The sequence below is a fragment of the Hirundo rustica genome, chromosome 2 (genome assembly GCF_015227805.2).
Source record: "Hirundo rustica isolate bHirRus1 chromosome 2, bHirRus1.pri.v3, whole genome shotgun sequence".
Taxonomy (NCBI): Eukaryota; Metazoa; Chordata; class Aves; order Passeriformes; family Hirundinidae; genus Hirundo; species Hirundo rustica.
This window is the reverse complement of record NC_053451.1, coordinates 4,667,521-4,683,474: the sequence shown is the minus strand read 5'-3', so window position 1 is coordinate 4,683,474 and position 15,954 is coordinate 4,667,521. Positions and strand designations below refer to the sequence as shown.

Genomic DNA, 15,954 nt, shown 5'->3' with positions numbered 1-15,954 from the left:
AGCTGTGCAGAGTCTTAATCTAGGCAGCCCTTTCTCTACACCTTTATCTGTCCTGGTGCAGCCCCTGCGTGCTGCAGTGCCGGTATAACCTGGCCATAAAACTGGATTAACTGGCCCGTGAGGATCACGGCCGAGCTGGAGAGGAGCACGACAATATGCCTTTGTTTACATGCTCGCTCCTGTGAGCGCAACACAGATCTTCAGGAGACAAAGTGCCTAATTGCTGGTTTAGGGTGTCAGCAAATGAATGTGCATGAGTAGAACTGGTGTTAGAGGAAGGTTTTTGCTCTTTCACGGTGCGGTCTATTGCTGCTAGTGTTTTCTGCAATAACAAGAGGTTATTTTACAGGATGGCAAGGAAAAAAAAAAAATCCCATTACCGGAGGACCTTATTTTTAAATAAAAATGGCAAAATTACCTTTCTGATTCACCCCTTGGAGATACACCCTGCTGTCTCCCTCGTTCAGCCTTTCCTTTTTGGCTCTCTCCTACCAATGAAAAAAAAAAAAAATCTAGTGGCTGTCTCTGATACGACTCCTAATTTCTTCAGCAACAGCATGCAAGGACAGATCCCTGACAGTTCCTCTTACTCCACAATGTTTTGCACCCCAGAAGAAAGTCCGGCTTGGACTCTGACCCAGCTGAGTTAATGACTCTTGGAAAACGTTAAGACCAAGTGTTTAATGAATGCTATTCTATACCAGCCTCCCTTTCTTCTTTTTCTGGAAGTACATTACAAAGCTCAGGGATAAACGTGTATTTTGCGCAATATTGAGAATGTGAGTAAGTTTTATTTTTACTCTGCCAAATCTGTCAAGAATCAACAAAGTTTTGCCACTCTGGCTTATTGTTCATCCTGATCTGGAAGCTTTGAATCTAAAGCTAATTTTATTTGTTGGTCCCTCTGGTCTCATATTTACTCCCCTTTAACGAGGGAGGCATGAAACCCGACTCCCCTTCCAGGACAATTTGACGCGGGAAGTGAAAGAGGATAAAGTATTTGAGAAAAGCACCCCAGGAGCATTGAGTTGCCCCGAAGGAGGGAATGCTGGGGTGGGGTTTTTCAAACAGAGGAGAATCGCTTCCGTGCGATCGCTCTCCTCGGGAGGAAAAGCAGACCCTTGCTCAGGCACTCTCCTCCATGGGAACCACAGGTTCTGCGATTCCATTTTTTCCCCTGGATGCAATTCCTGTTTATTCGCAGGAGCTTAGTCCTGCCCAGGGCGCGGGCAGTACCCGGGTGCAGGTGCAGAACATACAGGTATTTCCATTTCCACACCACCGCTCACAGACACAGCGCCTTCGGAGCAGCCCTTCACCGGGAGGCTCCGGACAGCCACCTGTCCCTCACGGATTATTTCAAGCTTTACCCCCCACCCCAAAAAATCTTCCTATCTGTCCACTACTGGTTACCTCAGTTTATCTCAAAAATCTTCATTCTGTCCCTTATAGATTACCTCAGATTTTACCTTCAAAATGTGAATTTTGTCCCTGATAATTACCTAGATTGCACCAGCATGAAAATCTGATGGCTACATTTACCTTATCCCCAAATTGTTCATTCTGGCCCTAAAGATTCAATCAGATTTTTCCTGCAAAATACTTCTTTTTCCTTACAGATGACCTCGAGTTTTCCGCCCAGATTTTTTCCTGTCACTAGTGATCACCTCATTTTTACCACAACATGTCCATTCTCTCCCCTGGAGATAATTTCAAGTTTTAGCCCCACAACTTTCCCTTCCCATCCCCGACGGACAGACAGCTTTGGTTTTACCAAAATATGTCACTTTTCTCCCCTACAAATTAACTCAGATTTTACCCCCAAAATTTCCTCTTCCTGTCCACTCCTGGTTATCTCAATTTTACCTCAAAATGTTCATTCTCTGCCCTCAAGTTTTATCTGCCAAACCTTTCCTTCCTGCCCACTACCCCTCGTTTTTACTCCAACACGTCCATTCTCTCCCCCTACAGATTGCCTCAGATTTTACCCCCAAAACATTCCATTTGCCCCCCCCCCCCGTAAATTACATAGATTTCACAATCATTAAAAAAATAAATAAAAACTAACCCCGATAACTACGGGGAAGACCTTTTTGTGTGGGGAGGGGGGGGGGGGTCGGACCGCGCCGTGCCCTGAGGGGGCGCGCGGGGGGCGCCTCAGTGCGCACGCGCCTCCCCCCATTGCCCGCCGGAGGGGGGGGGGGGAGCGAGCCGGTCCGGCCGCGCTGCGCATGCGCGGCGCCGCTCCGCGCCCTCGCCGGGAAAGCGGCCGAAGAGAAGGGAGGGGAGGGGGGAGCGCAGAGCCCGAGGCGCATGCGCGGAGCGGCGGCGGCGGCGCGGGCAGGGAGGGAGGAGAGAGGGAGGGGAAGGGGAGGGGGGAGGGTTTATCGCGCGGCCGATTTTTGGTTAAAATATTCAAAATGGCGGACGGAGGAGCAGCGAGTCAAGATGAGAGTTCGGCGGCGGCGGTGGCGGCGGCGGCAGGTAATCATTACTGCGTTTTACATATTCATATTCATACTCGCGCGCGCGGGGCGCACCCCCCCCCCCCGCCCGCCCGCCCGGCCCCGCTTAGCATAATTTATTAGTACTCAGGATTATTATAATTAACGGCACAGGAGGGAGCGGGGGGGGGAAGGAGAAGGAGAAGCAGAGCAGCCTCCCCGCGCTGGGGAGACACACGCACACACGCTCACACCGTCCCTCCCGCACACGGAGCCCGCACGCCGGGGCACCGGCCATGGGGGCGATGGGCGGCGGCGGCGCGGCGAGGCGGAGGGGTCGGGGCGGGAGGGAGGGGGGACACACGCGCCGGGAGGGAGGGGGGAGGCAGCCCCGCACCCAAAAGCGTTCGGGGGTGGCTTGGCCGCCACCCGGTCCGCACACCCACAATAAACCCGCTTTACATATTCATGGAGGTGGGGGGGGAAGGGAGGGATGCTGGAGGAGCGATCCCGGCGGGTCGCTAGACTGGGGCAGGGTCCCCCCGGCGGTGGGGCGGAGGGGGTCGGGGGTGCCGGCCCCTGGCTGGGGCCCGGGGAGGCAGATAGACTCGATTTCCTCATCGCTCCCCCCCCGTTGCCCCCCTTCCCCGAACCACCCCCCCCCCCCGCCCCCCCAGCCGGGGTTTATTTATTTCCCCAGAGCTTGGTCCTTGCAGCGTGGGGTGGGTGGGTGCGGGGAGGGGGGCAGGAGGAGAGCGCGGTTTGGCTTTTTCATTTAAAGCTCCCCCCCGCCCCTCGCAAGGGGCGGGTTCGGTGGGGGGTGGCTGCGGGGCGCACGGGCAGAGCCCCCCCGTGCCTTTCTCCGGCGGGAGAGGGACCCCCGCGGGCCGGGTTTGCCCCCCAGCCCCGAGGGCCGGGTCCGCACCCCCCGAGGGCCGGATCTGCCCCGGCGGTGTTTGCCCCGCTCCCCCTTTGCCCCAGGGCACGGCGGTGCCGGTCCCGTCCCTCTCCCCCGCGCTCTCCCTCTCTTCCTTCTCTCTCCCTCTCATTTGAATAATGTCTAATTCGGGGAGGTTTATATTATTGAAATGGCCGCCCGGCTTTCCCCGCCTCTCATGTTTAGTAATTCAGACCTTTAATAACAGCCACTCAGAGCCCAACGCCGTGTTTATATTTTACATTCGCCCCATGTGCTTTTGTGGTTCAATATGATTCTTCTTTCTCGCTCTCTGGCTTTTTTTTTTTAAATTTTCTTGGCAAACCCACAGGGCCCCGAGATCAAACCCAGGCTGTGTGAGGAGAGGAGGGGGAGAGCCAGGCCCCGGCTCTTCTGGCAAGCGCCTAGGCCTCACTCTGCTGCTTGATTTATTTACTAATAACCAAAATGACCCCCCCATCTCCACTCCACCCCTGCCAGCAAAAACAAAACCCTCCTGGGGCTTGAGCAGCATCAGATCTGCTCACAGATTCTCAAACACTCATGTCTTTTAAATAAGGAGCTTATTTTTAATTTATAGCAACTCAAGACTGTAAAGCTGTTCCTTTCATATCTGCTTTTCAGAGGCTTGGGCATTTTTGGTCCCTTTGTCCTTGATTCTTTTCCTTAAAGGAGAGTTGCTTCTAATTTACGTTTCCTGGCACTGAGAGAGCTATAGAAGACACACTCAAAATCTAAACAGCTTTCCTCCCTCCCTCTGAACACAAACAGAATTGAATGCATTGAAGATAATCTTATTCACCTTCTTTTTGCTTAATGTGGATGAGGTTTAACAGTGCAGCGTGTCAGATGCTTTTGTCGCTGCTTGTATCTTTGACTGTTCTGGGTTGAGGGTTGGTTTTTTTTTTTTTTTTTTTTTTTTTTTTTTTTTTTTTTTTTTTTTTTTCCCCTCTCTTTCATTTATATTTGGCTTTCAAGACAGAAGATACCACTAGGCAGTACAGGGTCTAGAAAGGAAGATAAGTTTTCTGTGATTGTGTCATAAGAACGCCAAGTGAAAATTGAAATTAATCCTCTTAAATTGTCTGGAGTAATTCAGTTTTAAACCAGATATTAGTGTACTTAGAAATAAAACAAATGGGCTACTTGATTAGGGGGAGGCAGTAATTTAAAATAGAAAATATTTATGCAGGGGTGGGTTTCAAATAAAACTGTGTAGGTTTTCATTAGTGACCATTGTTTTCACCCTGTGGAGAAAAAGGACCGAGCAGCAGGGTACTTCAGAGTAGCAGTGCCAGATTAGCATGTAAACATCTTTGAAACACTACTAGGAAGAGCGTTCACGTGCAAGTGCAGATGGTGTATTTCGTAGTTTGGTTCTAAATTTGATTTGTCACAAAATACTGCACTGCAGCTAATGAAAAGCGTTTTGATTTAAAAAATAACGACTCAGATTATTTATCCTTTTTCCTTCACCATCGGCAAAGGCAGGCCTTGAATACAAGAAGGAAAAAAAAAAAAAAAGCTGTAGAAGCTGTAATGAGACTGTTCAGGTGACTGACTGTTTCACAGACCAACAGCACAAGGCTGGCTGGACAAAAAGCAGTAATATGATTTCATGCCTTAAATAGCATATGTTTTTGCACTCGCTTCACAAGATGTGGTCAAGCCGATGATGTCATTGGCCAGAGGACAAGGTGCAGTTAATTTGATTTATTGACCTGGGGTGAGGTGTAGCACTGAAACCTTCTCATAGGGAAACCATTTATCTGAGGACAATTTCCTTTATAGCAGCAATTTAACCACTGCTGAGACTGTAGATATTTTATCCAGCATGATAAAAATGTACATCGCATCTTGCGAACAAAATTTCTTTGTTGCTGGCGTTTTAGTAATTTTTATAGAACACAATACTGGACAGTGGCCTTGTGCAGTCACATGGCTGAGCTGGGGTTTGTAACGCTGAATTCAGGTATTTGCACGCCTAAATACAGATGTATTGGTCTCAAACATATATCTGAGCGCCTGTGTTGCGGCTTAAAATTTTACTGGAATGTGCTAGGGATAGAAATGTGTCTTTACCAGTGAAGCCCGTAGGCAACATGTTAGCGTAATGCACCTTTTCCCAAACCTTGGCATCACCTTCACTTGTCTGAAGGTGCCCAGACTTCTGTATTACTGCTCTGTCTCGAGTGTGTGTCTGAGTCTCAGACTTCTGTGTTAGTTTGTCACAGGTAGGTGTCAGATTTTAAGCTGCTCCTTGGACCATCTTCGTGTATGTTGGATCAGAGAGTAAAAGAAAGTTTTTTCTTCTCTGTTGTCTACCTGGCTGTGGTGAGAATGGAGGATTGTGCTACTGTTACAGTGCTTCCTAATTCTTATCAGGAGAATGTACTCTGTTTTGGCTGTCTTTTCAGCTTTTAATTTATTAGAGACAGAAGGAAGTGTCCTCCCGTGAAATAGTTCTGCTGCCTGATTACATCTGCTCAGTTATTAAGGTGATGCTGCATTTTTAATTTTCTTTGTTTTTTCCTTCTCTTTTTTGAAACTGACCAAAACTTAGCAGTCTGACAGCTGGTTGGAAAACAGGCCAAGCTATGCCAGTAGCCATGCTGCTGCATGTGGAGCACAATTGGGAAAGATGTGTGTCAGGATGATTTTAAAACTGGAGTAGCTAGAGCTTCCCTCTTGCTTCCCAGAAGGAAGGGGGGAAATCTAAGCTTCCCAGCCTGTTATTTAAGTAGGAAAAAAAAAAAATCTCAGGTTTGCTGTCACTATCAATTTCTCCAAGATTAGCCTGCAGCCCTAATTCAAGCATTAAATGTTAATACTGGCTCCCTGATGCTGGACGTGGATACCTTGTGAACGCTTGTCTTGGCCAGCCACGGTGGCAATGTCTGGAGGTGCCTCGTTTGATGGGGTCGGCGAGGTTGCTTTCGCCTTGGTCTGTCTGCTCAGCCCAAGGAAGCACCAGCGTACTCTGTGTTGGGAGTCCCTTGTGTGTGAAGAAGCGCTGTTCCGACTTTGGGTCGATCATAATAATTTATTGCTCAGGAAAATGAAGTTTGGGGTACCATCGTCGCTGAAATAATAGTTGTCAGATTTCAAGTAGTAAATTCCACGTTTAGAGTAGCGCGCTTTTGCTCTTTTCTTTATATCCAGATGTGTGAGGATGCAGAGTTCTGTAGTAAATGCTTTACCCGTGCTGCCCAGGATGTTTTGGTTGTGTTGATCTGTCATCCGGTTTCTTTCTGTTAAATGGGGTGCAAGTCCCTCTTAGGCAGGTTTGTTTACTCTCCTGGTTCCCTGGCAAATTAGCAGTAGTTTTTTGCAGCATGCACTAAGTTTTCATTTGCTTTCCTTAAATTTGGACTCCTGTGGAGCTGAAGATTTCAAAACAGGTTGCAGAGTGTTCTATTCCTCTTAAACTCTTGTTGCCCTCAGGACAATAATCATGATACTTCTATTTTATACAGCTGACAATTAGGCAGGCTCTGCTCCTTGCACTTACAGCTTTATTATTTTTATCTTGAGAGAATCAGTGACAGTCCTGGCAAATGACTGTCTCTTTTGACATACGTATTTTGAGTCTTGGTGACAAAGCTGTTGTCAAAAGAAGGTGTTGAACAAAATTAAGTATGACTTGAGCGTCCCAAATGTGATGTGCTTGGCTGTGCTTAAGCTGGAATGTGAATGAAAGACTATCTCGTGCTGCTGGATAGACTTACAGTGCTGGCTGTTCACTGCTGCAGAGATTTGCTTCTGTGTTAACACATCCCCCCCTCTTCCAATGTGCTTCATTGTTACACAGAGCAAGTTAAGTGTGGGAATTGTTGGGCTAAGTGTGGGAGATAAATTTAAGGGAAGATACTGGTCTCGGTTAGGGTGTATTAAATAATTGCTGGCATTTCACATGAAACGATTTTACAATGCTAATCTGAGGGGAAAAGAATCCATAGATGTATTTTCCTTTCTGTAGCTCTTCGCATTAAATTTCTTGAATTGTGTGAATAGGCCCTCATGCTGCTTCATGTGCTCTTATTTTTCTCTATAGAAAAGGAAATAATTACTTAAGATCTCACTATTATTCCTTTCCCCAGTTTCTTATTTCACAACTATCTAGAAAATACCCACATTTGTTAACTGTATTGTATATGTGAGCTTTATAGTGCATTAGAAAGTCTTTGCAAAAGGAGCTTTTATAGACTGCTACTGACTAATTGAATTAGTTTAGGGTTAATAACACAGTTGAGTGATGAAGTGTTGGTTTGGTGTAGAGGATTTACTGGGTTCCAATCCTGAGTTTGTCACCAGTTTTGCTTGCTTTGCTGTTCTGGGCTAAATCTGTGTAATGGGAATTATAGAGCACATTTTCACAGGTGTGTTTCTGGGGGAAAAATTAGCTAATGTTTCCTAGTGTCTCTGAGGGTAAGAGAGCTGTGATTGTTCTGCTTTTACATGCAGTCATCCGGGCTGGTGCCCAGGTTGAACTTTGCCGAGGATGTTTCAGCGCTGGCACTGTTGGCACACTCTCGTCAGCGATGAAGGCCTCCCGTTGTACAGGCACAGATTACTGTCAGTTCTAACTATGGTGTGATGCAGATCTGCTCCAGGGTACGCGGTTCAGTGACAGCTTGAATCAGCCCCAGCCTCTCCTCATCTCCCTGTGTGTTCCTGCCTCCTTCCCTGCAACGGTGCAGATGCTTGCTGGATTCCTTTGCTGAGCTAGTTCAGGGAATTAAATTGGCAGAAAACAAGCCTCGCCGAAAATAATGAGTAGTTTTTTTGTTGGTTTAGCTCTTTGAACTGGCTTACAGAGAGATTAGGCAAATAACAGTACCAATCAAGGAAGGGAACAAGAAGCACATGTGTTGACCCAAGTCTTCTCATCATTTCATTCTCTCTGATGGCTTTCCTGTTGGCATAAATGAGGACTCATGGTCTCAGCCATGTGATCCTACCACTTACTTGGCGCCTGCCTTAGGACCTAACTGGATTCCAGGATGCTCCAGGTTAACTTGCTAACCTGGTGGAAAACTTGCTCCAGATCATTTTACGTCTTTGGTTTATGAAATTGACTCCACAAAGACCTTCAAGTGCAAGCAAGGGGGTAGCAAGAACCACTGAGTGAAAGTGGAGGAAAGGGAAAGAAGGAAGGGAAAGGAAGCTTCCTCTTTTCAAAAGCAGTAGTATTCTGGTTAGCTTAGTTATATAGCTTTGCTTTTAGATTGGTATAAACCACTGTGAAACCACAGTTGATGAGCTGAACTTGATTTAAAATGGTACTGGCCAAAGGGAAGCAGTGGGAGCGTACAGCTGTGGGCACTATGCTGGACCTCCTCTTTTAGCAGTAGGCTGCACATAGATCCTGGAAGCCAGAGATGAAGCTGCACCTTAGTAGAACAGTAGCTTGGAAACGAGTAGATGCTGAAAATTTGGTGTGGTTTGTACTGTCATAGGTATGATTGCATTAATGGTAGCAAGGCAGAAACTCCAATAAAAACAGTGGATGAAACCATTAAGTGGCTTCCATTATTTTAGTGCTGCTTATAGTGAGACACGTGTTTAGAAGGAACTGTGGCTTTAAAGAACATATTGACAAAAGTACTTGGGAAATTACAGACACCATTACTTCTGCTAAATTTTGGACTGACATCCTTGTAAAGCAACCTTAAAAAAAACCCCACCAAATCCAAGCATAAGTGCTTCAGCCATTTAATATGATCACTCTGAGGCAGATTTATCTTTTCTATAAATTGTAATATTGTGACAAGAAACCTTTTGCTCATCATTCCTTTTATTTTTTTCTTCCCAGAAATCTGATTTGGCTGTATAGAGATGAAGTAGCATATATAGCATGTTTGACACCGTATGACAGGGCATGAAGCTTTGGAAAAGGAAGATATGAACATCTGAGTTACTAAATTAGTAAATACAGTTGAAGACTTAAAAATAAGTGTAGAAAAACCTGTTGAATCAGACTGGAGGTGTAGCTTGTATCTTTTTCCTCCTCCTTTTCTTTGAGGGCTGCTAGGAAGTCACCATCTTTTTTGCAGTGAGCTCCTTCGCTGTTTGTTCTCTTTGTCCTTTCGATGATTCAGTTTTATTTGAAAAATACCATGTGACTTAGTAATTTGTGCCTGACCATACCAGTGTGAAGTTGTGGCTTTATACTACTTGGCTGCAGCAGAGGGAGAGGAGTGTACAGTGAATACAGGTAGAAATGATTCCCATGTTTGAATCACTCGTTTCTACATTATTAGTTAATACAGTCTACTGAATGGGAAATGAGATTTAAGTTTCTTTCAGGAATTCTGTTGACAAAGATTAATTTCTTACTATTCATATTTTTTTTCCTTACCTGCTGATCTTTAGTAGGTTATTGCTTTTATTTGAATTTTCAAATGTAAGTTTAAATAGATACTTGATTTTTTCTGGGGCTGCAGAGAGATGGATATGCAGTAAATGCTGCCTCACCTCGCTACCAGCTCCTCTGGGAGCATTTCCCACTCGGATGCATGTACACACACCTGCATGCATATATGCTTTGGAAAAAGTAACAGAAAGCTTGGGCTGGGGACAGCTCCTTCTAGCTCTGATTGTAGGTGACCTTACTGCTTCTGATTGTTGGTGTTTCCTGTTGGTGTTCCTCTGCACCTGTTAGTGGGTATTTCCATTTGGGTACTCTTTAATCCATTTCATTTAAAATCAGCTGAGTTATTAAAGGCTGTGATCTGAATTGCCTAAAGTAGCCCAGATTATTCAGATTGAAACCTATGAGGGATCCTTGGAGTTGCTTTGTCATCACACCTGAGGGTAGAGTTCGTGTTACACTTAATCCAATTGAACGGTGGGCTGCTGCCCAAAAGAAAAAGGAACGTAAGCGTTGTAAGTATCTGGCCATGACTCTGTGGACTGCTGTCCCTTTTGACAGAGGCTGTAAAACTCTGTCCCAGCTTCTTGCAGAAATGTGTTGGGTTTGTATGAGGAAGCTGGAGGTAGGAGGGTGGAGGAAACAGTAGCTTTCCACTTGTAACATTTGTTTCCGAATGAAGGGATCTCTTAGCAAGGTTGGAAATGTATGGCCCTTTTCCGGTGTTGCTGACTTTGCAATGGTATTTTCCTGGTTTTAATGAATTTATGTTGATCTGAACTACACAATTTAAATTGTGGTATTTCCAGCATCCTAAGTGAAGCATGCGATTTACAAGTAATTTCTCTTAAATGGACTTTATAATGAGGACATCTTTACCTGCTGTTCCATTTCAGTCCCATTACAGATATTTTAGATAGCTTATGGCAGCAAAGTTAGCTAAACTAGGAGTTTAGGAGTATCTTTTGGAACAATGGAGAACTTCTGCATATTTAGTCTGAGCTTTAGCAGCTTCTGACTTCAAATCAGTTACAGTGTGTCACACATCCCGGCTTGAATCTCTTCATCACAAACCTTACTTCAGCTCCTGGTTTCCTGCCAGGATGGCTTTGCTTTGGTTGGGATGGGTGTGCCAAGGTAGGGAAGAAAAGCAGTGCCAGGCTGCACTGCTGCGTGCCAAGTAGCCATGATTCTAGTAAAAGAAGGCTTCTAGTAAAGGTTCTCATGTGAGAACACATCAGGTGGAAGAGTGTGAACTAGAAACCTGCTTGTTTTCCAGTTTGGTTTTCCTGATTGGTTTTACTCAGTTTTGCAAAGAAGCTTATCTCCTAAAGATGCAGAAAATTCTCCTGTATCGGTTTGCCCTTTTTTTCAGTTTGTGCAAGGAGGTGCAAAGGAGGGCTAAGCATGTTCTTTACCTCTGCCTCAGTCATGTGCTGGGCTGCAAACCTGGCGTTTGGGAATGTAATCAAAGGAACTATCCTTGTGCTTGTCCTGGTTTTATACTCTTTCATAGTTGCCTGTTATTGGAGGAGAGTCAGGTAGATCTCTGGTCAGAGCCGGGATGGTGATTTTAGTTCTCTTCCAAACAAAAAGAAAATACCTTCACATTTATTTCCCAGTGAATCCCAAGTTTTGTACCCGACTCCATTCCTAAAGTGTTCAGGACCATCATAAAAGAGTTTAGGCAAGATGATGTTCCTTGTCCGCTCTGCACATTTTCAGCTCTGGTGAACAAGTGTGAGGTTGCTCCAAGTGCTTTCCTAATAATTTTTGATTCCCTACCAGGGAGTTGGGGAGCTGGCAGCTCCTTTTGCTCTCAAAGTTTGTGCATATAAGAGGATGCATGTTATAAATTCAATGCCTCTGTTACTACTTCATGTAAGAGATCCACAACTGAGCAGATTCTCAACTCCTTAAGACAAGCAGAGGGTCTTGAGTATGAGAATTATCCTACAGACAGGGACTGCAGAAATCTGTAGATTTTGAGTTATTTTTCTTTCCAGACTATTCCTTTACTCATTTCTCTTTGAGATAGTGACATTGTAAATATCTCCTCTCAGTTCTGAGAAATTAAAAATGCTGTTTTATTGTTTCATGATTCAGTTTGGTATGGAACCCAGTTGCAATGTGAGTGCATCTTACATGGTTCAGTTCAGTGGTGCATAAGGGGCTGATTCTAAATATACTAAGGAGGGAATAAAGGACACTGCCTCAAAACTTGCTGAGATCATGCTTTGGCCATGCTTGGTTAGAAAAAAACCTATTTCATTAATATCAATCTCAGCACAGTTAAAATTGAAAATGGATCCAGGCAAACATGCCATTTTAATGGCATCTAGAGTAAACATAACTATTTCTAAACTAACAGCTAAATTTAGTGGATGTAGCATTGTATTTAATTGCTTTTACACTCAAGCTTCCTGTAATTGTGGATGATGGACTCCCAACAGTGGAAAGAATTTGCTATATGGAAGTTTGAATAAAGGAGTTAAAATAGTTGTTTTGCATCTTAAATCCCCTGGCCTTTCTCAGCTTGATTTTTGGGGGGAGAGAGTAGGGACAGGTGGTGTTTCTTTGTGTTGTGTTGGCTCCAGTTAGGTTTGCAAGTGGTTTGGTCATCTCTACAGATCATAGCAGAACCTTTTTAGTCATTGCTTCTGTTATAATAGTGATACATGAACAATACAGGAGAAAATGCCACGTGCAGAGGTGGGCCAGCACCTACATCTTTGCATTCCCTTATCTAGTATTAACATAAAAGTTAGACTTAACAGAAGAACTGTTGGGGAAGACCTAATATAACAAGTTCATTTTAAAGTCATATAAAAAGCTTTGTAAAGTCTTGAGATAATCCATAATTTTCTGTGTGCACTCAGAGAAGACACATTAGTTGCTTAAGGGATCAATTAGTCTGTCAGTCTTTCAAACAGCAAAATCAGCTGCAGACACGGTGGGTTTTTTATTACTTATTAAGCAGTGATTTCATATTGTGTAAGAGCTGGAAATGCAGTGTGTACTAATGAGGAAGGGAATGTCAGTGCTATTTGTGCTGTGTTTATATCACAGGTAGATAGGCTTGTGAATTGTCTAATATGGATACTTAAATTTAAGCTCAGTTGCAGAGAAGAGGATTCTGCATTTGAGAAGTACCTTGCTTGAGGTTTTATTATCTTCCTTAGTTTTCTGCATTTATGGCAATTGTTTTAACTGTATTTGGTGTATTAGGATATGGGATTGGCATCACAGTTGTGTTCACCAAAGGCAGCATCTGTTCCTAAGATTTTTAAAAACCTGTGAAAGACTGTTCATTTCCTTACATTTCTGTGGGAGGGAGTACATTGGCACACTCCATGATTTCCTTAGAATGTGTTGTCAACTCTAATAATTTCCCAAGTACGCTTCATGTTGTGGAACATGAGTTAAACTTGGGATTTTTGCGGTGTCATCGTTCAAGTAGTAGTCATCATTCTTGACTGTGTGAAGTAATATTAAGAGAACACTGAGGGCAGAGGCATATGGGATACAGCTATCCACTAATCCTCAGTATCTGAAACTCCTGATTTTATTGTATCTATTTTCTTTGTCCTTTGCTCATTTGTTGAGACTGTCTTTATAAAGAGGCTGGAAGAGAGTAGGCTACTGCAGTACTTCTCGCCTTTCATTTTGGGGTCATCAGTGTGCTTGATACCAGTAGAGAAAGTGTCCTACAAAGGCACCAAGCCAATGTGGATATGTGCTGTTAATTGGTAATGAGGGCACTTTTGTTTTCTTAGAAGCTGAGAAAACCCCATCAGCATGTACTGAAACTGTTTAGACACACTGACTAATTACATGTAGTTATGTGTAAGTGTTCTTTGGTCCAGCAATAATTCATAGATTGCTCTTTAAGAACCATTGAGGTAGCAAATAAGTACAATTTACTATGTAGCTGGGGTCTGTTAAAATTTGTTTTGAACCAATTTCTTTGTGACTAATCAGTCATATGGGTGAACTGTGAAAAACTATCTGCCATTACAGACCTGCAGCTCTTGACTTTTGTATTCAGCAAGTTAATTTGAAGAAGTTAATTTTCAGAGGTGCTTTCCTTCATGTGCCTTTTTAATTCTGATTTATTCCCACAGATATTTCAGCTGGCAACATCAAATGGGGCACTTGTGCATTTTATATGTAAGTGCTACTCACAGACATAATTGTGACCTGATAAATTGGCAACCGCTTCTTTGTAGTTTTTGAAGCTTTTATATTTGTGAATGGGGAGGAGCTGGAAATAGCAGAGCTGCCTCATGTGAAATAGGACTGTTCGGAGGAAAAGGGTTGAGGCTTTTATTTACACGGAAGCTGTTGTGTGAGCCCTGCAGATCTGAATCTCCGTGTTCAGTCAGTGCATGAAAAACCGTGACTGGGGTTCGAAGGCACTGTTGGTCCACTCCTTAAACAAAAGGAACCATGGGCTCCAAATGTGGACTATATTCTTTATCAGTTAGCTCTGCCGCTGTGTGACAGTTCCAGTTTGACCATCTCTGGCTTGTTGAAATAAGAAATGGAAAATGTTTACTGGAGGATTTTTGATTCTTTTTTCCCTACGCTTCATGTCTAAACTGAGCTTTGTTGTGTATGACTGCAGTCATACACATAGGAGAGGAAAACACAAGAAGAAACTACTGTTCTGGAAAAATTGAGGAACACTGGAAGAAAACCGTAGTTTTTTCAATTACACTCTTTTTATCATGCATAGCAGACCTCTTTATATGTGCCACCGTGTTAAAAAAGTCTCAGACCAGGTGAACAAAACGGGATGTAGAAAAAGCAGTCCACTTGCAGTAGTATTTTATTTCCTGTGTTGTTGACTGGATTTTTGTTCAAATAAGAACACTTATTTTGTGGCAGCACGGGTGCTTCTTGATTCTGCAGTGAAGGCAGTATTCTGTGCTTGATACTAGCTAGTTGCCATGGCAACAATTATGATGTCATGAATTCAGTACAGTGACTTCACTGCAGTGTATTTTATCTCTATTCTCAGTTTGCTTCAGATCTTTCTAGCAAACCAAAAAGCACCTACGCGTCGTAGTGTGACTTGTTTATAATGTGATTCGGCCCCAAAAGTTTGCTGATAGGAGGAAGAGGAAAATATATTTTTAATCACTCAAATGTGGTGGTGTTCATCTGAGAGAAAAGTATTTTTAAAACTGGAAATGTGAGCGTAGCAGTATCCTGTTTTGTCTCTTCTACCAGAATTACTTGTTCAGTTGTGGCTTGCCTTTCTTATTCCTGTATTCTATAGAAACAGGTGAAATGTTCTTTTAGTCTCTTTTCATGGGTTTGTTGACCAGCAAATTGTAGCTGGAAAGTTCCTGCCCATCAGCTTTTGGGAATGGTGAGCTGCTTTCAGCCTTCTGAGCACTTCCATTTATCACCAGGTTGTGTGCCTCCATTTCACAGGTCGCAGAGCTAACTGTTGAGCGCATGCTCTGCCATCTATTGCTTTCTGATAGTCAAAGAGAAGTATTTAGCATTTTTTCCTATTTCTGAAAATGATACTATTTCCATATTTAGCCCCAGTAAAAATGCCAGTAAAAACACTGAGTTTGACTAGCCTGCATTTCTTTTGTTGACATAACTGTGGTCTGTTTAGAGCTGGCTTATTGGCTTAACTCAAAGGTTGCCTGAGACTTCTGGGCCATCTGACTTTACATTATTAGTGAATAATGCAGAGTGGGTTTAAGTGCTATGCCAGGTATTTTGTGTATGATTTTTCTTCCCACTTGGTTCTTCACCTTTGGCTTAGTTTGACAAAGATGGTTTCTTAGTGTAGATGACACCTAACCATGTTCTAAGTGTCCTGGGAAGCCTTTCTTGTAACAGGAGAAAATGTAGGATGTGCTGATTTCTTCCCATGGCTTCTTGCTGTAGCGCTGATTTGCGTTAAATTACATTGAGCATAAAGCTATTTAGGCAAGGTTAGAATTAAAAGGCCTCTTCACATTTTTCTTCCTCTGGAGAAGGAAGGAGATTTGAAAAGAGCCCAATAGGAAGGAGACTTCCACTGGGAGGGTGTCATGGACAGCACATAGGGAAGATGAAAAACATGATGTGAAAAACAAAGTTGCAGTTGTTTTTCTGCAGAAGAGAAATAGTAGCCTGTGTAGCCTATCATTTGTGATAAACATATGGGAGTTGAGTTGTGACATGCTGAAAAT

At 43.7% G+C, this 15,954-nt stretch overlaps 1 protein-coding gene across 7 annotated transcripts in view; it reads left to right on the top strand.

The window, feature by feature from the left end:
- The first annotated feature begins 2,382 nt into the window (after positions 1–2,382).
- The window catches only part of POU2F1 (POU class 2 homeobox 1), a 102,505-nt gene continuing 88,933 nt past the window's right edge, over positions 2,383–15,954 (top strand). For all 7 annotated transcript variants that reach the window (XM_058419266.1, XM_058419265.1, XM_058419264.1 and 4 more), the window contains exon 1: positions 2,383–2,484. In XM_058419266.1, the coding sequence (XP_058275249.1) occupies positions 2,421–2,484 (64 nt within the window). In that variant the 5' untranslated portion in view covers positions 2,383–2,420. The remainder of the gene's footprint in view (positions 2,485–15,954) is intronic.